Source organism: Sceloporus undulatus, chromosome 2 (assembly GCF_019175285.1).
Source record: "Sceloporus undulatus isolate JIND9_A2432 ecotype Alabama chromosome 2, SceUnd_v1.1, whole genome shotgun sequence".
Classification (NCBI taxonomy): domain Eukaryota; kingdom Metazoa; phylum Chordata; class Lepidosauria; order Squamata; family Phrynosomatidae; genus Sceloporus; species Sceloporus undulatus.
Window position 1 is genome coordinate 187,527,370 of NC_056523.1, and position 22,177 is coordinate 187,549,546.

A 22,177-nucleotide genomic window follows, 5' to 3' on the forward strand; every position below is an offset into this window, starting at 1 on the left:
TATTTAATGGAAGTTGAGCATCCATGGGTTTTGATATCCCCAAGGACTCTGGAACCAAATCCCAGTGGATAACAAGGGTCCACTGTACTAATAATACATAGTACTTTATGTTGCATTTCACAGAGGGCATGAAATACAGTACAACCCCTGTATCCACGGGGATTACATTCCAAGGCCTAGCATGGATACCTCAAACTGCAGATAATAGGGAATCCTGTTATTTTCAGCGAGATGAACAACTTCTAGCCCAAGTGTACCATAGAATCACACTGGAGGCCCTAGAAATGCCTAGAGAGAACATTTCTGTAGGCATTTCTATTTCTTCCATTGTGATTCTGTGGTATCCTTGGCCTGGACGTTGCCCATAGAATCGCACTGGAGGATCTAGAAATGCCTGGAGAGAACATATTTTTTCAGACTTGGGTAAGTGAAACTGTGGGTACGGAGGTTGTACCATACTTCACTTATACTGCCTCCATAGTCTTTTCCAACATAACATATCAAGCAAGAGTGGGGACCCTTTGATCCTCCAGGAGATTTGAGTTATAACACTCACAATGCCTTATCAGTGGCTCTGCTGGTAAGGTTTTGTAATCCCAATTATCTGTTCCCCACCTGTGTTGTGAGATAAATCAGGAATTTTATTCCAGTATTCCAGCAGGTGAGAGCTACAGATGTGAGGTGGTTGGCTTCTTGTTGTTGTCTGCTTTCAAGTCATTTCCAACTTATGATAACCCTAAGATGACCCTATCACAGGTTTTTTTCTTTGGCAAGTTTCTTCAGAGGGGGTTTGCCATCCTCTGAAGCTGAGAGTGTGACTTGGCCTTGGTCACCCACTTGGGCCCCCATGATTGAGTGGGGATTTAAATACAATTTGTAATGTACAGTGGCTTGTATTCTTATCCAAAGGGAGCTTTAAGGTTACTTCCCCTCACACATTTCTCTTATGCTTCTGTACAGATTCAAACCTCTCCCCAGAGTCATTGTCCAATGCTCAGATCACCACATCACACTAGTACTCAGATGTCTGGCTTACCCAGGGCCAACTGGGAATCTGTGCCAGAAGTCCTATGTGGTGCTGGACGGTGACCTCCCTATGCAAGTGGGCTGGTGAACCAATTCCAGCTGTTAGCCCAGATGTGAAAGGAGTTATCCAAGGTGCTAAACCTATTTTGGGAATTTATGGCCAGTTTAGATAGCTCCTTTAATGGTAAGACCTGCTGGAATAGATCCACCACCACCACTGTCATGGCAGCCAGCTTCCACTTCTGCCGCTGCTTCCTGCTCAGGTCTCTGCCCTTTGTGTTATGCTGGAGTGTCCTTTGGTAGGGAGAGTTTGCTCTAGACACACTATGGTGAAAGCTTTGCAAGGGTATCTACAAGGAGATGGCCTTTTATCTAATCTTATTTGGATGATTCACAAGTGTGTTGCCTCACACATACAGCCCATGGAAGTTTGTGTAGTCAGTTGCATATAGTGTAGTTAGTGTGAAGAATGGGCTACCTTGTGAGAGCAGAAGTCTTTGGGAATCTCTTTTCTTTTTAATTCTTGCATTTTTGCAGGGATTGTGTGATGCAGTGGTTCCCAAACTTTGATCCTTCAGATCTTTTGGACTTCAGAATTCCTGATTGTTGACAAAATTGGCTGGGGCTTCTGGGAACTGAAGTCTAAAACACTTTGGGGACCAAAGTCTGGGAGCCACTGGCATGGTGGAATCTCCCTATGACAACATATCTTATCTTTTCTCCCACTCTGCTTTCCCCCATGGGTCATAGATTTTACTTCAGAAGAGTACATTAAGGGAGTCTTCTTGTCTCCCTCAGCATACACTAAGATTACTACAGTGATTACATTGTTAGTAATAGAGATAGAGGCATTTGACTAGCATTCTTCTTTAATGGAATTCATATCACAGATGATTTAAATCAATGGATCTCAGCATTTCAGATGTTTCAGACTTCAGCTCCCCGTAGCCCAGCCAGCATGGCCAATGGCAGGGGATTATGGGAGATGAGAGCCAAAGGCTGACAACCACCAATCGAGACTCCTTAATATCTAGGTTAGGCGTATTTGGGGTTGGAGACATGTGGTCCTCCAGATGTGGTTGGACTGTAACTGCCAGCATTCCTCACCAACAGCTGTGTTGGCTAGGGCTGCTGTGAGTTGTAGGCCAACAATACATGAGAGTGCACAATTCCCAGATGTTTTCGAATGTAGTGGATATATTACACAGGACCATGGGATACGGCCTCCTCTGCTGTGGCACCAGTATCACTTTCTTTTAGCCACCATAGATTTTGGTTATTCTGTGGAGCCTAATCTCTCTGTTTGGTAAATGCACATTTACATGGTTTTAACTATAGTTTTTTGTGGGTTTTTCGGGCTATATGGCCATATTATAGAAGAGTTTCTTCCTGACGTTTCACCAGCATCTGTGGCTGGCATGTGTATTGCTCTGTGGCTAATGGCAGGCCTCAGGCTGGGAGGGTCTGCAAAAGAGGATTAGTGTCTGACTGATAGTGCTCATTGTTTGCTGGGAGATTTCTCATTTGCATTTGTTGAGTTTTAACTGTTTAAGTGGTTTTGGTTCTTTATAACTTGGTGGTTTGTTTAATGTGCCTTGGTGATTTGAGTGTTGGGCTAAGATTCTGGAGACTGGGACCCTGAAACCCTTTGGATGGGCAAGTCACATGCTTTCAGCCTCAGGGGAAGGCAGTGGCAAACCTCCTTTAAACAAATATTGCCAGGAAAACCCAGTGGCCTTAGGGTCACCATAAGCTGGAAGAGACTTGAAGGCACATAACAACAACAATAATCCTATTTAAATTATTTTCTTGTTTTTATCTGGAATTGTTTTAAATTGTTTTAACTGTACACAGCCCTGAGGATGGGATGGAAATCTTTTAATTAAATAAACAAATATATCCATAGTGCTATTACAATATTGCTGTGTTGGATTTATTTGATGGTGCAGGGCCCATAGCCCATTGGCAGAGTCCTTGGTTTCAATCCTTCCTTGGACAAAGAAAGATTCAGTCCAGAGCAACTCCAGGTAGGACGTACTTAGGTGAGAGATTCCACTCTGAAACCTTGGAGAGCAGCTACTGCTGCTGCTGGAATAAGGGTGGCCAACATGTGGCCTTCCAAATACTGTTGGACTGGAACTCCCATCATCCCTCATCAGTGACTGCTGGCTAGGGCTGATGAGAGTTAGACTGGAACAGCAACTGGAGTTTGCCAACTCTGCTTTACTAGACAGGACTGAGATGGCTGGACCAATGGCCTTACTCAGCATGAAGTAGCTAGCTATGTCCTTATGGTGAAATTCTTCATTCTATGAAAGCCAATATCCTTCTTGCCTCTGATGAATTAGACCAGCATTTCTCAATCTTGTTATATTGGAGGAACCCTTGAAATAATTTTCGGCTTTCAAGGAACACTGTAATAAAAATTATATCTGCAGCTCAAAAACAAAAAAAAGGTCCCTCCCAATTGCAATCTCTTGTGGAACTCATATGTTCTGGAACTTTGGGATTCCATGGAATCCTGCTTGAGAAACCCTGAATTAGATCCTACCTAATTGCCTATCCATAGTCCAACACCAGATCTCATCTGAACTTGGAAGCTAAGCAGAATCAGCTCTGGTTAATATTATGATTAATTAGTTAATCATAATACCAGGTGCTATAGGCTACATTTCAGAGGAAAGAACTGGCAACATATCTCTGCATAGTCCTTGCCTCCTGTGAAATTCATGGGGTCAGCATAAGTTGACAGGTGACTTGAAGGCATGTACATACATAGTGTCATAAATAAATATTCCAGTTTTTAGGCTTTTCTTCAGCCGTGGCTCTTTGAGCCACATATAATGTAGAGCATAAAATAGAATCAATGTGATAAGTGTGATTAAAACAACAGTTTGCAACAAAATTTAAAATTCCAGCATAAAATCAAAACAAAAACTTAAAGGGGTCAGAAATAGGGAAGTTTTCACCTGGTACAGTATTTGTGCTGGACTACAACTTTCATCATGCCTCTCCAGTGCCCAAGCTGCGACTGATGGGAATTGCAGTACAGTAACATCTGGAGGGCCACAGGTGCCCCCAGATTTGGTTTTTGTGTAAGTTAAATTCTTTGAAAGCTTGAAATATGCTTTTAAATTACTAAGAATTATTATTAGAAACATTGTTGATCTCCTCCTCTCCCACAAAAAAGGAAAGAGACTTACCCTTTTAGTGTGATATGAAAACAGCAGGAAGCCAAAAGTGAAAGGCATTAACTGTACCAAATGTAGAGCACAGAGAAACTGGCTTTTGAAAGGCCTAAACTTACTAAGGTCCAGTGCAGTTTGGATGTTCTCTTTTCATTTATTAAGGTCCAGGGCACATCCTAATTAGAAAAATGAAGTTTACTATAACCACTTCTTATTAATGCTGTATCCCTAAATTGGTCATTATTACCAATAAACAGTTTTGCATCAGTTTCTAATAGATTTCAAATGATTCAGCTTTTGTTTTGTTTGTCAAAGTCTATCGTTCTATACCTTCCTCTGAGGCTGAGAGAATATGACTTTCCTCAAGGCCACCCAGTGGGTTTCCATGGGTGAGCTGGGATTCGAACCCTGTTCTCCAGAGTCCTAGTCCAAAACTCAAAGGCAAAAACCCCTCTGAACAAATCCTGTGGCACGCAACAATACTTTTCTATGTGTTTTTATGCATTTTCATTCAAGGTTTTAGAATTTCCCCTGTGGAAGGAATTATTTCCTAAGCACTTCGGGCTTTTTATACAATAAAATGGGTTTGTTAAATAGGCCTTGAGGAAGCTGGTAAGAAAAGGCCAAGCGTAGCCTTTTCAGCGAGGGAAGAATGTCTGTACCCCTTTATTAACCAGTTCCTTTGGGTGGAATTCTTCCTTTCTCCCAGGCTAAGGAGCCTGAACAACTTAGTTCTCAGAGGTGTGCAATTTTTGCAGTCTCTTGGCAGTGAAAGCATGCCTTCCACTTCCTCATAGTTGGGACACTGGTAGAAAAGTGTTCTTCTTTCCCAGCCCCTCACCTGGTCACATCAGTGACTTATTCTTTCTTCTCTGTGATAAGAATATTGCACTCACTTTCCCCATTGTTCATTCTTCCATTTTGGGCTGCCGGTTCCTGCAGCTTAAGGTTCCTCCTGTAGTTTTATGCTTTGTGGAGTCAGATGTCCCTCTGGCAGCGGAGTTTGTTCTCTAGCAGCTGGCTGTCGCTCGGCTTCTCCAGCTCTAACTTGGCTGCTGTCATTGTTGTGAGAGAAGGTGTTGTGGAAACCCTCTGGCTTTCCATGAAAGCTACTGAGATGTCAGACCAATCTAGAATGTAAGTGAATATGTCATAGGTCTTAAACTGTGTGCATTTATTTCTGGTACCTTTGTCTGGAAACGCGGAGACGAATGAAAGGGTTTTCACTGACAGATTATTTATAATATATGATGACCTACATAATTTCTGTATTTTAGGAACCAGAACTTGGAAATGTTACTTTTTGAACTATGCTTCCCAGAATCTCACAGCCAGAATGCTGTTGGAGGATTCTAGGAGTCTGGGTCAAAAAAGGTAATATTTCCAAGCATTGTTGTTATTATTGGGGTTTTGTGTGTGTGTGTGTGTGTGTGCCTTCAAGTAGTTTGCATCTTATGGCTATCCTAAGGAGAACCTATCATGGGATTTTATTGACATGATTTGTTCAGAGGAGATTTGCTCTTGCTTTCCGCTGAGGCTGAGAGCATGTAACTTGCTCAAGGTCACCCAGTGGGTTTCCATGGCCAATCTGGGAATCGAACCCTGGTCTCCAGAGTTGTAGTCTGTGATCTGTCAGATATTTCTTAGGAAGGATACAGAATGCATTAGGGGGAAAACCCCTCATATAATTTCTAGCAGTTTGAGATATACTACTGCTGAATATGGAGGCTTCATTAGCAGGTGTTATGTCTAGATAATATCAATATACACCTAAATGAAAGAAGGCCTCATCTGTTTTTAAAACTCTCTGAGTTAGGTTCCACCATTTTGTGACAATTAAATGAATTCCATAGGAAAGGAAATTAGTTTATGTCCTTTACCTAACATGGAATGCCACTGGAGTACATATACATAATTGCTCATGTCCTTCTGTTCTGGAGTTCTGAGGTAGACTAATTTCTCATGGTTTCTTCTCTCTATACTTATAATCTTATAAATTTTGGTTGTCATTTTTTTTTGCCTCTTAGTCCAGAGGTGGCAACCATACAGCCCTCCAGATGTTGAATTTCAGCTCCCCAAAGCCCTAGCCAGCATAACCAATGATGAGAAATTCTGAAGTTTTAGTCCAACAAAACTGAAGGGCTGCATGATTCTCACCTCTCTGTTAGTCTTTCTTACTCTCTAAATAAAATAGTTTCATCTAAGGAAGACAGGCTTCCCTCTATTCCTACCCATCAAATCATTTTACTATTTTATGCTATGTATTTTCCAGTTTTCTGTTATTTTTGTTTAGTTTTGTTTTGGTTTTTTAGTGATAGGCTATCTGGAATGTAGAGATGCTGTATGTTTATACAACACCAGTAGAATGCTTATCTTATTTTTTAATCCCTCTCCTAATATTTCATGGCTCTTTTCAGTTTACCTGCTTACATCTGTGAAGGTGATGCTCGGTGAACTTTCCACTATGATCTTTCTGATCAAAACAATGTTTTTCTCTCTCCTTTCCTCCCTATACCAATGTACACCATTTTACATGAGATTTATAAAAGAGTCTGGTATGTAGCGATGTCTGTAATTGCCAGGTTTTCTATTCTTGTTTTAACAGCAGCTTGGTGGCCAAGTTGCTCTAGTCACAGAGCTGTAATTATCTGGACAATCTCTGACATGATGCCAAGACAGTAATGGAAGATTATTAGGGAGATGCAATAGGAATGCTTTAGTTAAAGACAGGTTTTCTTTTTATAACATGCTCAATCAATATGAACTTGGTCATGAATGATCTCCTTGTTACGCTGTGGATAAACTAACCAAACTAGCATGGATTGTTGTTATCAGGTCAGTTTTGACTTATGGCAACACCATGAATAAGAGACCCCCCAAGAGCCCCATTTATCAACCTAGCTGCTCAGGTCTTACAAACTCAGGGCTGTGGCTCCCTTGATTGAATCAATCCTTCCCTAATGCAGTCTTCCTCTTTTCCTTCTCCTTTTTACAATACTGAATTAAAAACTGTGCCGAAATGAGCAACTATCCTTGCTTTTGACCATTGAACATTGCTGATAAATAACATACTTCCCCTTCCCAATCAATGTTGTGTTCAAACCTGTAAACCTTTTCTCCACAGCTTCAGATCTGTGGAATAAATGAGTTGGGCTCAGGTTTAGCATTTTGATCTGGCATTTGCTAGGGGTTATTTGAATGATCTCTTACCCCAACACCTGGTCATTGGAGGTGTAATGCATTTGTCTGTGACGATTTCATTCCTATCTCTTAGGTCTGCATCAGCTGAAAAAGCTTTATTCAGTTTGCCCTCTTGCTGTTGTTTGCATTCAAGGTATTCTCATTTTATGGCAACACTTAAACAAACCTATCATGGGATTTTCTTGGCAAGATTTGTTCAGAAAAGGTTTACCCTTGCCTTCCTCTGAGGCTGAGAGTGTGTGACTTGCCCAAGGTCACTCAAGCTTGGTTTTGTGGCTGAGCTGGGACTCAAACCCTGATCTCCAGAGTCATAGGCCAACACTAAACCACTATGCCACATTGGCTCTCACCAAGAGATTGATAAAATTATTTTTGCAATGAAGGGGCAATCTTCCTAGTGACAAGGTATGCTTTATCTGTTAATATAAGTTACCCCTTATGGCATCAGAACTATGTCTACAGTAGGGATATAAACGTTTACTTATGAATCATTTAAAACGTTTTCTCCCCACTCAGTGAGATCATTGGAGAAGGAGGGTAGATTTTGATTGAATGTTAGAAGGAACTTCTTATTACCTGGAGAGATGGTGGGGTCTTTTTCTATGGATAACTTCAAAAAGAGGCAGGGATGCTCTTGCTGGAGGTTCTGCAGGGGGTGGACTTGCTGGCCGTCTATGGGACCTCTTCCAACTCCATGTTTCTATGATTCTGTTTCATGATGCTTAGGACAATTTAACAACACAATTTTTTTCAAAGAGCTTACAATGCTTGAACCCCTTCCCCTCTTCCCCATTCATGTTTTATTTGTGGAAAAATGGTGAGGTAGGTTAATCTGAAAGATGGCCCAGTCCCAGTCCGAGTCAGTGAGCTTTATGGTTGAGTCTGGGTTTGCACTCAGTGGCATGGGGAATGAAGACACTGGCTCCCTCAAGAATCTCCCCCCCCCCCCATTAGACTTGAAATCTTCTGACTTGGAAATCTGCAGAGGGGTGACTGCCATTAACCTTAATGCAAGCCTATGGGGCTTTGAATATATGTGAGATTTGGAACTCATGGGGTGGTGGGTGGGTCCAGAACGGATCCCCCGCAAGTTTCAAGGGGCGACTGTAGTATCACTTTAAAAATTAACATAATAACCTGTACAGTATTATCATTTTTCCTACTGCAATATGAAGCATTTACTCATTCCTTCAAAATGTTACTGGGGGGGGGGAGGCATTCTCAGGTAATTCTTGGAAATGTATGAACATTTAATCATTTTTTAAAAATAAGATTTAAAAAAAACCAAACTACAAAGTAACTTGCTATAATCACATTAGCTAAACCCACATTGGTGTAGCATCAGTTTGTGAAATGGCCTTCTGCAGACAAAATGGGCTTATGTTTAAGTTACAGATATAAGGAAGAAGTTTTATTCTGAATGTGCAGCCCACAGTATAAGGTAAGATGCTGTGTCAAGGAAGTCAAGAGGAATTGTGTTTAGTGTAGCATAGAAACAATAGTTACTCATGAGGTCTGGTGGTTTCCCAAATAAATCAACAGCAGCTAACTACATTAAAATCAACATCCAAAACAATAGCCATTGATTCCCAAAGCAGGCAATAAGTAAAATGGCAAGGAATGTTTTAAAGAAGCAATCACATGAAAGTCATAGTTCAAGTCCATCAAAATAATAAGTGAGTATAGCTCAGATAGTGTCACTCTGTCATGGATTAGTCAGAAAAAGAAAAATTAAAACAAGTACAGGTGGTACCAAATGCCTCTGAAAATCAGTATTTTGGGGTGCTTCTGCACTGGAGAAATAATGCAGTTTGACAATACTTTAAGTGTTGTAGGTCCATCCTATGAAATTTTGGTATTTTTAGTTTTAAAAGGTCTTCAGTCTTTTCTTTTAGAGTGCTGGTGCCTCACAAAACTACAAAATTCCCAAGATTCTGTAGGATGGAGCCATAACAGTTGAAGTGCTGTCATAGTGCAGTATTTTCACAGTGTAGATGCACCCTAAGTGCATCTTCCTGTGAAGGTTTTTACATAAGGATAGAACCATAGCTGAGAAGGTCTTGCTCACTGTTCATAACTCTATGAACCTAAGTTAGTGGGAGAATACAGAGTAGACCTCTGTTGTTGAATGGAGCACATGGTAGGAGAAGTTGGGTATATGTAATATGCGAATCCCAAGTCAGAAATGGCTTTCAGCATAAGACCTTGAAATTTGTAACAGAGATAAACCAGTATAGATTTCATCTGAGCTATACTCACCTTTTAAATCATTCTGCCTCTACTTTTATGAATAAGACTAAAACATGTCTTCTGAACTGCCCTGTCCCAGGTGACAGTCTTGCAGTAGCACTTGCTACCAGTTAAAATATTAAGGTATCACTTCCAGACATCCCCATGTGCAGCATGTAATGGTAGTCCAGTCTGCAGGCAATGACAGCATACATGAACATGAGAGGTCTGATTTTTCCAAGGAAAGGGAATGCTGGTATGGTTGTTGATGATGACGAAAGTTATGTCTTCTGTTGTCTTGAGAGAGGCTTAGAGGGGCTTAGTCTTGCTTTATCAACTGAGATAACATCTTGTAGAATTGAAAGATAATAGAGCATTGTGACTCAATCCTTTATGTGTTTCTTCAAACAGCCTCAACTCCGTGCTTCCAGAGTCTGGGATTGTGGCCGACATTGACTTGGAGAATATTCTCTCACTGAACAACGACAGCTTCTACGAACTCAAGAGCCAGCCCATTGGTGTCAGGTAGGAAAGCAGAGGAGTAGCCATCTTGTAAGTGTGAGCAACTATTTTGTGAGGAACCATCTTATCAGCTACTTGTGAGTGGTCCAAAAGAGATTTTCTGGTCATCCCAGTATCTGAGGAGGGCCTTAGGATTACTTTCCTTAACTGTTTCTTCCTCTTCTTGTGCCAGTTAACAAGGAACGAAAGAACAATAATTCCTTCAGTAGTTTTTTCTTAAAGGATTCCAGTAAATTAGCATTCAGAGACCTAGCTGTTAGTCTGAAAAACCAGTATGCAAAGGGATCTTGCAGCACCTTTGAGACTAACTGAAAGAGAGAAGTTGGTAGCATGAGCTTTCATAGCCTTGAACCTACTTTCTCAGACACATTTACAAATAGGCTCAAGTCTACAAAAGCTCATGCTACTACTATCTTTCAGTTAGTCTCAAAGATGCTACAAGTTCTCTTTGAAATAAATCAGTATATTCTGTTCTGTCTGTTGGAGATGACAGATACATTCTGCAATACATCAAGAACTAAGTGGTGGTAATTTCAGCCTCACAGATGGAGCGTTTCTACTACTTTTCATTGCAGACAGGTCAGAGACCCTGGGATAATGATAAGTGTAGGTGTCTTGTTTGCTTATTACATAGGTGAACCTAGGCCTCTGATTGTTAGGATAGTGCTATGCCCCATTTGAGGGCTGTGACCTTGTAGGGAGAGGAAGAGAGGTAAGACAAGATTTAGATTGGACTTAGAGTCATAGTTCTTCTTTACTGCTTTAGTTCCTTTCTGCAATGAGTACTCCTATTTTCCTCACAGGGCAAAGGTGCAGACACAATTAAAGTTTCTTTCTATTTACACAAAGAGACAAATGCACAGAGTGTTCAAGGAAATGATTGACACTTCTGCTGGCACAGCAGCTTTTAATGCATGTTTGTTAAGGTCAGAATATGAGCTATGTCTCCTCCTTTATTTGTGATAACCTTGGCCTTTTTTTCAAGGCTGCTGTGGTAACTCATTGTTTATTTGGATCGTGGATATTTATTTATTTATTGCATTTTCAAACTCCCTCCTTTGCATCGGTGGGCTGGCAGTAATGCTTTGAATCGTGTCCCTCATTTGCTTATCCCTGCTCTCTCTTCCCCCTTCTCAAGCCCTGTCCACGTCTCAGACTTTTTATATAAATGTCTTTCAAGACAGCAGGACTAGAGAACTGGTAGCACTCCAGATGATTTGGATTTCAACTTTACAGAGGTCCAGCTAGAATGGCTTGTGAGAGGAGATTCTGGGAATTGAAGTGTAAAATGTCTGAGAGGACAAAGGTTGGCAGTCACTTGTGTAGATCACAGCTTAAACATTCCAAAAAGCAAACCTTGATTTTTCCATTTTATATAAGGGGCATCATTTCCCTCTACCATTGTATAAAATGGAACTTGAATATCCACAGAATTTGTTATCCACAGGAGTGGGGTGGGCGCTTATCCTGGAACCAAACCTCAGCAGATGTCAAAGGCCCATTGTACTAAAACCTGGAGTAGATTCACTGCCTCATAGCCTGGGGTCAGCTAGCTGTACTAGTAGCTCATGGTTTTTAATGAATAGTTTTTATGAATGTTAATGCTGTTACTGTTTTATTCTTTCAGCTGTTGTTTATTGTATCTATCTGTATTGTGAACTGCTTAAAAGATTTAAGATTTAACTTCCTTCAGACCTAGCCAATGGCCAAGTAGTCCAACAACATCTGAAAGGCTATATGTTCCTTACTATTGTTGTACAAGAGAGGTGGGCAGAATGTAGCTTGCCCGTTGCTGTTGACCTGCAACTCCCATCGTTCCTTATAATTAATTCTGCTGGCTGGGTATAGGCCTGATGGGAGTTGCAGTCCAGCAAAGCACCGCACTCTCTTCACCCCTGCAGCAGAAGCTGTCTACTGATCCCTGACGGATGTTAACCTTTGGACTTTGCAAGTCAGCCAGTCATCTAATTCATTGCAAACAATGGGAAGCAAAGCAAACGAGGCAAGGGGAAATTCCCATTCTCTATGAATCCATTGCCGTCTCCTGCATCCAATTCCTTCAGGTGTTTAGGGCCTGATACTGGGTTCACCCAAATGATTTCCCTGTAACATAGGGTGCCTTCATACTGAAGGCTGGGCAACCTGGTGTTCATGAAGTTTGCCATGCATAAATATGTGTGTTGGTATATTCTGGGTGACCATAGCATTCTAGGACATAACATGCACGCAATGCGACTGTCCCTGTGTTGGAGTTGATGCAAAATTCCCCACTCAGCTCCATTTCCCCCCCTGCAGTCAGCAAATAATTGTTTTTGCATTATTTCCAGTCACAGAGTAAGATAATAAAAAGACAGGTCTCTGCCCCAAGGTGGTTACAATTGAAATTTAAAGAGGAAGAAGAAAGAGGTAATGGGGCAGGTACAGCCACAAAACATGAATGTGAACCAGTGAAGCAATTTGTGCTCAGATATCATTTTAGTTGGAGGGTAAATATGATTCCAGTCCTGCAGATGGAAGAATGTTTAACTCTTAGGGCAATTCTACATCCTCTTTTTATCAGCAGGTAGGAGATATGTGCTTATAAAGAAAAACCGAGTTTATTTGCTCTGGGAAAGAGTATGCTATAGGGCAGGTATGGAGAACTTCTGGCCTTCAGGGGTTCCCTGCCCTTCCTGCAAAGTTCTTCTGCTCTTATCTCCCATTGGTGTTTTGAGATAAGAGGCCATTTAAAGCTTGGAAAGCTCTTTTATAGAACTGGTTCTCAGTGCCAGGGAGCCCATTGCATTGTTAGTGGATTAGAAGTGTAGAAGGAGCAGGATTTGGTTGCTTTAGTAAAAGGACAGTGATCAATGAGTGAAGATATCTCCTTAAACAAAGGAATCTGCCTCCTAAGCCATTCTTGCTCAGTGTGTTTGTGTGTTGACTGCATTTTTAATCCACTCACTAACAAAGTTCTCTGGGAAGTGTACAGCCTCAGCCTCAGAGGATGGAAATGGCAAATCTCTTCTGAAAACACTTGTAAAGAAAACTCTGTGATAGGTTCGCCTTTGGGTCGCCATAAGTTGGAAACAACTTGAAGGCACACAACACACACACACACACACACACACACACACACACCAGTGACTAAACTCTGTTAAAAGGGAAAGGAAAAAGTAGTCTTGTGAAACTTTTAAGAATAACTAATTGATTTTAGCCTAAAAGTATGTGTACCACAGCACACATTTTGCATCTGAAGAAGCAGGCTGTAGGCCAGGAAAGCTCCTGCTGCAATAAATGGGTTAATGTTAAAAGTGCCACAAGACTCCTTTTTGCTTCCCATTTTTAATTCTAAAGCAGTGCAAATCTTTTCAAAAACAGATGAAAGTATACTTAGCAGAAACTGCTGACCATACATGCTAGTTTTGAGCATGCATAGGGAGTACATTGAGTCCTTTTCCCCTCCAAGAAACAAACATGCCCTGAGCTCTGGGAGCAAGTCTTCTCTACTATTGCTGCTGATCTTAGGGGAAAAACCTATTCATATTATTGTTTCTAGCTTTTATTTTGCAATGCTCTACATTTTTCTTCAATGTCCTCCATTTTGTGGTGCCTTGTCCTCCTTTGCAGTTATGACATCTGGTCACCCTCCACTGGGGTATTGAAAATTCGGTCAACAGTGTCTGGTCCGGATACAGGTCGGACTCAGAACAACCATATAACATACTGTACATCCCTTGGTAATATTTGCAAGTAATGATAAACGAAGAATGTTGGCTTAAGAAATCACAATGTGAAACTGTTTGTGTGCACAGCCCATTTGCTTCTTTGTTCCCAAAGTTGGGTTCCTAGGCGTTGCTGTACTCTCTCTCCCAAAAGTCCTAGCCAATGATGGTCAGGACATCTGGGAGTTGCAGTCCAACAGTTTCTGGAGATCCAGGTTTGGGATAACTTGTACAAGCCCCTGTGAAAAATATGGCAGTGTTGATACCAAATGGGAAATCCTGTTGGGAAATTCCTCCTTTATATGTTATGTTCCTTAGAGCAGTTCTTCTCAGGCTAACTGATATGGGGACTCATGGTTACTGTTTTGCAGTATGCCAGGGACTGGCACTAAAATTGTGCCCATTGGTTATTTTTTTTCCTTTCCTGGAAATTTACCAGGGACTGGCACTGGCCCACAAATCAGTCCCTTGAGTAGCAGTGTCATAGAGAGGGCCATGTAACGATACTACCACCTGCTGGTGGCTATTAAATGGACTATCATTTATTGAAAAGTTTGTATGTGCCTTCAAGCCATCTGTGGACTTATGGTGACCCCATAATGTCATAGTGTTTTCTTAGGGACGGAATACTCAGAAGTGGTTTTGCCAGGTCCTTCCTCTGAAAAAAATACCCTACAGCACTGAGTATTAGTTGGCAGATTTCCATCCAGGTATAACCAGGGCTATCCTTGCTTAGCATCCAAGATCAGACAGGATCTGGTGCCTTAGGGTATGTAGGTCTCATCTGATACTATACTGACATTGAATTTATAGCAGTGGTTTAATCTCAAGTGGCAGTTTAGTCCAGTTCTATTTACTTACATTATATACAGTATTTAGTTTCATCAAGTGCAGTTTGTCAGTGACCACCCTGCATCTTGGTTCTGATACTTTCCTAAATTAATCTGAAATGCTACAAAACAAGTTTCACATCAGTTCGTTCAAACTCACATTTAAGATTTTTATAAACTAACATTTATAAATTAAAAATTAAAATTAACAGGCCTGTTTATTAAAAAAATAAAGCCACCCAACATGATTGTACACTTAGTAATGATCAAAGCCTGATTATACAATATCAGATGGTACAGTCTGCTGCTTTTTCCTAACAAAGAGAGTCAAGGCTCTTCCCATTTTTGTTACTTTCAATGAAACCTCCCCCTCCAAATATTAGACTTGCCATCTGATTTCCCCTGGCTTGAGTGTAAAGCTGCTGTCCTATATGTGCTCACTTAGAAGAAGGCATTCGTAAACCTAACTGAACTAAGATGGATATCTATCTGGACTAAATAGTATGATTTATACCAAGTTGAACATGTTGGTTAAATGCTATCAGTGTCGATATCAGACTCAAAACAGGTGCTTAGTTTTCTCCTTGTGTGTTTGGGGAAGGTCATGAAGCATAGATTATAATAAAGTTGTTGCATTACCACTCCCATCATTCCTCACTATTGGCTGTGCTGGTTGCAGTTGCTTGGATCTGTAGTCCAATAGCACCTGGGGGAATGCATTATACTGCCTGTGATTTCAAAGCAAAAAGCTAGTCTCTAGTCTTCATAGATCTGAAGACAGGAAAATGCACAACTGCTATTGGCATTGGTTTGTTTCGTGAGTCATTGGCTGTTGCCAGCTTTCCATGTTTATAGTGTTCAAATAAAGTCATAATCATGACTAACGTTTCCACTTTCTGGAGGATTAACTTTCTGTTCATTTTTAAAGTAGGGACAGGATTCCTTAATGGGAAAGTATTGCTGATCTATTGAAAAATGAGAAATTCAGGATTTTACCACAGGTATACCTCAGCTAATGAAGTAGATACATTTCAGGGTAGGGCCGTCATTAGGATGTACTGGGTGTACAGATCACACCACATGATACTTTATCTATTTTATTGTTTGTATGTACAGCGCTTTGTAAATCTACAGCGCTATATAAATAAAGCATAATAATAAATAATAACAACATGATACCCTAAGGGGTGTGTGACACCACTGCTTCCCCAACATCTGTCTTTTGGCAGAAATGGGATTTGGCATTTGCCTGCATCCCTTTAAAACTTTGGAGCTCAGTGAAAGCAATGGCATGAGTGGGGCAACACTCAGTGGGAGGAGAAGGGAGAGGTACCAGGATTTAATTCTTTTTTACATTATTTTTTAAATTAAATTCTTTTAATTTTTTCTTTAAAAACATCACATCTTACCAAATTTTCACTTTAACCACATGAAACGATGTACATGTAAATTTTGTATGGTGCGATATGGGAGAAGGTCAATGGCGGGGAGGGGTGGTGGTGGGATGACACCATGGATTACAGCACCGGGTGATGCCAACTCTAGTGACACCACTGTTTTAGGGCATTGCTTCTTTAACAGAAAATGTGTTGGCAGAGGTAGAAACAACATGGAAAGAATAGGAGTATGTTACTACATGAATCAGTTCATGTTTCAGAAAATGTTTTATTCAAAATGTATAATACAGTATGAACATATGCAATGAAATGACTAAATCAGGTAAACCTTATATAAGTAAACAAAAGACATTCTGAATCTTTTAAAGACCACTTGAAGACTTCTTCCAATTGCATTCTTTCCCAGCTCAAGCTTTTATTGCATTGCTTACTGCAGACAGGCTGCTGCCACCCAACACTGAACATCTGTGTTTCTCTACTCCTCCTTCATTATCCTCTTAATGCTGCTAAAGAAACGTTCAGCTTGACAGAGGATGAGGAAGAAATGGGAGATGTAAACAGACTGTAAAAAAGAGATCCACTTTCAGAGGATTTGTTAAGTGTGGTATGCCTGCGTGGCTGTGATTGGGTAATCATGTGTTTGTCCCAAAGCAAAATGTACCAGCAAAGAATGGGGTTCTTGAACTCAAGTAGTATTTGAAACCAAAATCCTATTTAATAATGTGTGTGTGTGTGTGTTGGGGGAGTGTTCCTGAACTTGTAAATATTTTAAAATTACCCTTACAATCTTATGGATAAAATTCTTTAACTGTATATACGTACCCATATTGCAGGGAGCACTGCTGCAGCTGACATGGGTGCAAAGAATACTCACAGATTTTCTCATCCTTGGTGAGAAGGTGTGGCTCAACACACTGAGAAAATGGTTCACTTCTACAACAGCCTTTGTTGTGAAAAATTCATTTATGCCCAAAATTGGTCTTGTATGGGAAAAAATATTTATGCACAGAAAGCTGTATTTTACACAAAATACAATTTTTGCACAGAACATTTGTGTGTTTGTGTGTGCAAACAAGATAGGTCTGGGGCTGTTTTTTGTCTGGTTTTTATTTTTGTGTGTGCAGTTGAGTTTTCATGGAGTCCTATAGTGTGAAAAATATATATTTTTTAAAAATGCACAGAGCTCTTACACTCACACCCAATGTGTGTGTGTGTGGGGGGGGGGAATCCTTTGAAATCATTTGGTCTTGTGTGTGAAGTTTACGTAACTGAAGGTTTACCTCCCTTGTGATTCAGAGAGTGTGGGTTATTTCTGCAATCATATCTTCCAACATTTCTCAGATAAAAACTGGGATTGTGTGACATAGCAAAATCAGAGTGTAATAAAGATGGCAGATGTTATTAATTAGGAAGGACAAACAACCTAGGAGATTCTGCAGCAGTTTGCTTTTGCTTGAGGCTACTGGAAAGGTCAAGAGTCCATTCCCTTTCCCCTTGCTGAGTCAACTGAGTGCAAACTACTTTTTCATTCTGAACTCAGTTTGCAGCAACTGAAGTAAGCTGAGGACAAAGGGGGAAAGTGGGAGATGGAGAGAGAAATGGGGACATTTTAAAAGCAGCTGGTAAACTGGGATGTACACAGGATTGATCGGGACTGTCCCTGCTAAACTGGGACACTGGGAGGCTATATGCAATATCTTACTGTACTGTTATGGCCATTTTTCTAGTGAAAGCAGAGCAGTGTGTGACAACTTTGCAGTAAATGAAGTGTAGCAACTGTACCATTTTGTGAGTACTGTATTAGAGAGGGTTGTGGTGCATGTTATTTGTGAATATAGCTTTAAGAGAGCGTACAGGTTTTTAGTTTCTCTTCCTTCTAGAGATCTGGGAGAGTATTCTTCCTCTCCTTGTGCCTGGGTGCTGAGCTAGTATGTCACACAGCTCTTCAGAAATTAGTGTTTTGCTCCTGTATTGTAGAAAAAAAGGACTCGGTTGTGAAGGCACCTGAGTCTCTCACATATTATTGCCAGGAAAGCAAAGCATTGGAGTGGACAGCAAGTTGAGCAGGTAATGTCATTTCCGATATTATCCCAGCTCAGGGCCCCATACAGAGGAGCCAGAGAAAGAACAGAAGGAGTTTGGATGTGAGAGGACAGGTGTTGTCCAAACACTAGATCTATCCATTGAGGAACAATAGTGGGGTATATGTAATATAGAGGCCATGTCTACCTATCCCGGAAATACTTATCTGAGATACCTATTTCAGGTATCTTGTTACAGCCCAGTCACTGGATCTACAGGAATGCCCAACGATGTCTGGTGGTACTGGAGTTTTTTTAAAATATACACCAGACACAAAAGGTGCAGTTTCGGGGGGAGTACATTCATCCCCCCACATTTGCAACTTTGACTTTTGCAGATTTTGGTTATTCATGGATTTCATTAATATGTTCTCTCAGGGAATATCTGAATCCTCCAATGCAACTCTATGGTCGACTTTAACCAAAAATTGCACTGAAAGACCTAGAGATTCCTAGAGAGAAGACCCCATGAGGCATCTGTAGCTCCTCCAGTGCAATTCTGTGGTTAATGTCTGGCAGATGTTGACTACAGAGTTGCCCTGGAGGACCTAGAGTTTCCTAGAGAGGTGTTCTCTCAGGTAAAAACATAGTGTTTTTGTTATTTCTGGTTTTTTTTTCCACATTGACAGGGGTCCTGTGCCCCTAAGCCCAGCAAATGTGGAAGGACGACTGTAGCCATGAAGGAAGCACTTCAGAATCAAAATAATGACAAAATTGTCTAAGATTAGCAGGTGTAAACATTGGTAGCAATTTGAGAGGTAAACCAGAGAGTCCAGGCCACTCTAGAAACTACAATCCTGGTCATCTATAGCTATTTTGCCTTCTCTCTACAAAGGATATCCCTGTAAATGTAACAGTTAACTCTCTGCAATACAGTGTTCACCAATGTTTTTCTGTCTCATTCACAGAATATTATTGTGAGTTAGGGTGGGAGGTCCAGATGACAACATTTCCCATTTGTAACCTCCTGTGGTTTCCTACTGCTCCTTTTCATTTGGGTGTGTGTGCCTGTCTATATGTACCTTCAAGTTGCCTATTGACTGTGGCAACTCCATGAATTTCATAGAGTTTTCTTAGGTAAGGAATACTCAGAGGTGGTTTTGCCAGTTCTCTCCTCTGAAATAAGCCTATGGCTTCTGGCATTCGTTGGTGGTCTAGCATTGGTGATCTACCAGCGGCTTCTTAGCTTTACTTCCTACAAAAACCCATTAAGAAGGATCAACCAGAGTGACTACATAATGCCTTTTGAGTGGCTGCACTAGGAGCCTTCTGCCTGGAAGCATCCTTCAACTGACCATACCCCAATATATTGTTATGCCTATTTTATACCCTTAAAGGCTTTTCTTTCAAAGGAAGCCTGAATGCTGAATTCTAGCTCTAGGTGCAGGTTTTCAACCTGACTCACATGCATGTTGGAAATGGTAATGACTTCCTTAACTGAAAGTACTGTCACTCTGGACAGTGATGTAGTTAGCTTATTTTAGATTCTGGATGTCATAGTCTTGCCATTCTGTGTGTGAGTGGTGCATGCATGTGTATTTAGGAACTGTTTGGATGTGTCTTATTTTGCTTTGATGCAGGAAGCCTTCTGTACTTGAGAAGCCCTTCTGCTTTTTTCCCAAATTCCTGGCCTGACTGCATCATTGGATGCTGAAACTCTGCATTCTCACAGCAATGTTAAACAGGTCCTAGTCAGAAGCCACTATTCAAACTAAAATAATTTTTTTATTCCTTGCTGGTCTCCAGCCTTCTGTTACAACCATCATCATCATAGTACTTTGAATATCTGGAAGTGCTTTGCTATTTATCCAACTACACGCTCTGAGCTAATGAGAAATTATAGTACCACCGACCTGTCTGGTTAGTTGACCTCACCAAGTCTTTACATTCCTTTAAAAAATGTGTAGCTGCTTGTTACTGAAAAGAGAACTCTACATAAATTTAATCTCTATTCTAATAACAATCAATGTTATTGCTATAAATAACAGTCAAAGTAATCCAAAGCTTGCCTTATGATGTTGTTTGATGATGAAATAAATACATTTTTAAATAACCAAGGAATTACCCATTTTGCTGACCTATCCAGATGGGATCCAGGGGCTGGTGTTTATGTTATTCCTACTTGCACTGCACTTGGCCCTGTGTGTGAGGTAGGATAACCCTGATGGTTGCTGATCTCCCTATTCTGTGTTGCTACAGCCCGCCGAGTGCCCCAGCCCAAGGTCCCAGCATGTCGTCCCGGGTGCTTCTTCGCCAGCAGCTGATGCGGGCACAGACTCAAGAGCAAGAGCGCCGGGAGCAACAGCAGGCCGCTCAGTTCACTTCCACGCCCCCTGCACCTTCCACACCTGCAATTTCTGTGAGCCCACTGGCACGTCCTGCACCTGCCCAGGTCCCTGTGGAAGTACTGAAGGTGAGACACACACACACACACACGCACACACACAGAGAGAGATTGAGAGAGAGAGGGGGGGTAGTAAGCCTCAGTCTAGGGAAGAGAGAGTATTGCTTTTGAGATGGGAGGGAAAGGAATGGTTGTGATGAGGGACACCAAACTAATGTTGGGATTTGAATTGGCTGGAGCAGGTCAGATGGGGTCCTTGAAGTCTCTTTCTGCTGCTTCTTTATGGCACTTATTGCTCTCATGTCCCACTTGTGGACCTCTTGTTGGTGCATCCTGGGGTGGGCAACTGGAAGAGGCTAGGGGGCTACTGTAGCCCCCCAACAAACGTATATATGAGATTGACTTATAGTCGAGTATATATGGTAGCTCTTCTAAAAGTTTAACTCTGGCACATGCATAGGAGGATCATTTTGGCGGAACAGTGATTCCACGTTGTGGCAGAGATAGAGCTGAATCACTGTTTGTCTTCTCTTTGAAATATGACAACAAATATACATCACAATAAATTTGTCGGTCTTTTGGGTTCCTCCAGTAGACTAGCTGCAATAGACTAGCTTGGTTGTCCTTCTGATATCCAGATTCTGATATTAAGAGAAGTGATTAAGTGGACAAGTTAGTCTAGAATCCAAGCTTTTAACAGAGATACATCTTGGCCTCACTCCCTTAATTCCCAGGGCTGGTCTTGCTATTAGGCAGAGTGAGGCATCTGCCTCAGGCAGCAGATTTTAGAAATCATGAAAAAGCAGCAAGTTGTTACACATGTGTTTGCTATTACTGGGGCCCCTTTCATACTATACAATTATAGTGCTGTGATTCCACATTAGCTGCCATGGGAATATCCCATGGAACTCTGGGATTTGCAGTTGAGGGAAAGACATTGGGAATCCTCAGTCAGGAAGCTCCTCTGACACCCTTGACCAAGATTACAAACCCCAGGGATTCATAGGATGCAGCTATGGCAATTAAAGTGGAATAATAGCACTATAATTGTACAGTGGGAAAGATCCCTGGATTTCTACTCCTAGGGATGGAGAGCGGTTATCATGGGACTTTCTGCTTGGCTGCCTTTTGGTACTATGAACTCTGCGTTTGGTGGGTTCTGAAAGGTGCCATTTACTGCTCTGCCTCAGATAGTATAGGTATAGGATCTTGGGCTGATCCTGTTGAAGCCTTAAATTTAGAAATGCATCTTCTTTCTTCTATGACTGCAAAGACAGGAATCCCACCACTTGACTTACCTGACTAAAACTCTTTTTCTACCCCACCTTGCTTAGGTTCAGACTCACTTGGAGAACCCCACGAAGTACCACATTCAGCAAGCACAGAGGCAGCAGGTCAAGCAGTACCTCTCCACTGCCATGGGCAACAAGATGGCAACCCAGGCCTTAGCTGGGGCTAGCCCAGGAGCACCATCCTGCTCCCCACAGGCAGCGTCAGCTCCTGAGTCCCAGCATGGCTTGGCTCAGCAGCAGCAGCAGGGAGTGGCAGGTGGGACAGGGAGTGCCCCCAATAGTCCCATGGCTATGCTGAACATTGGCTCCAGCTCTGAGAAAGAGGTGAGTAACCTCCCATTCTGTCCCCAGATTTATTTGGTT

At 41.4% G+C, this 22,177-nt stretch overlaps 1 protein-coding gene across 1 annotated transcript in view; it reads left to right on the forward strand.

Moving 5' to 3' along the window:
• The window catches only part of TFE3 (transcription factor binding to IGHM enhancer 3), a 49,741-nt gene that overhangs the window by 13,425 nt on the left and 14,139 nt on the right, over positions 1 to 22,177 (forward strand). Inside the window, 3 exon segments of the mRNA XM_042447972.1 lie at positions 10,056 to 10,169; positions 20,378 to 20,591; positions 21,857 to 22,138. Of these exon segments, the coding sequence (XP_042303906.1) occupies positions 10,056 to 10,169; positions 20,378 to 20,591; positions 21,857 to 22,138 (610 nt within the window).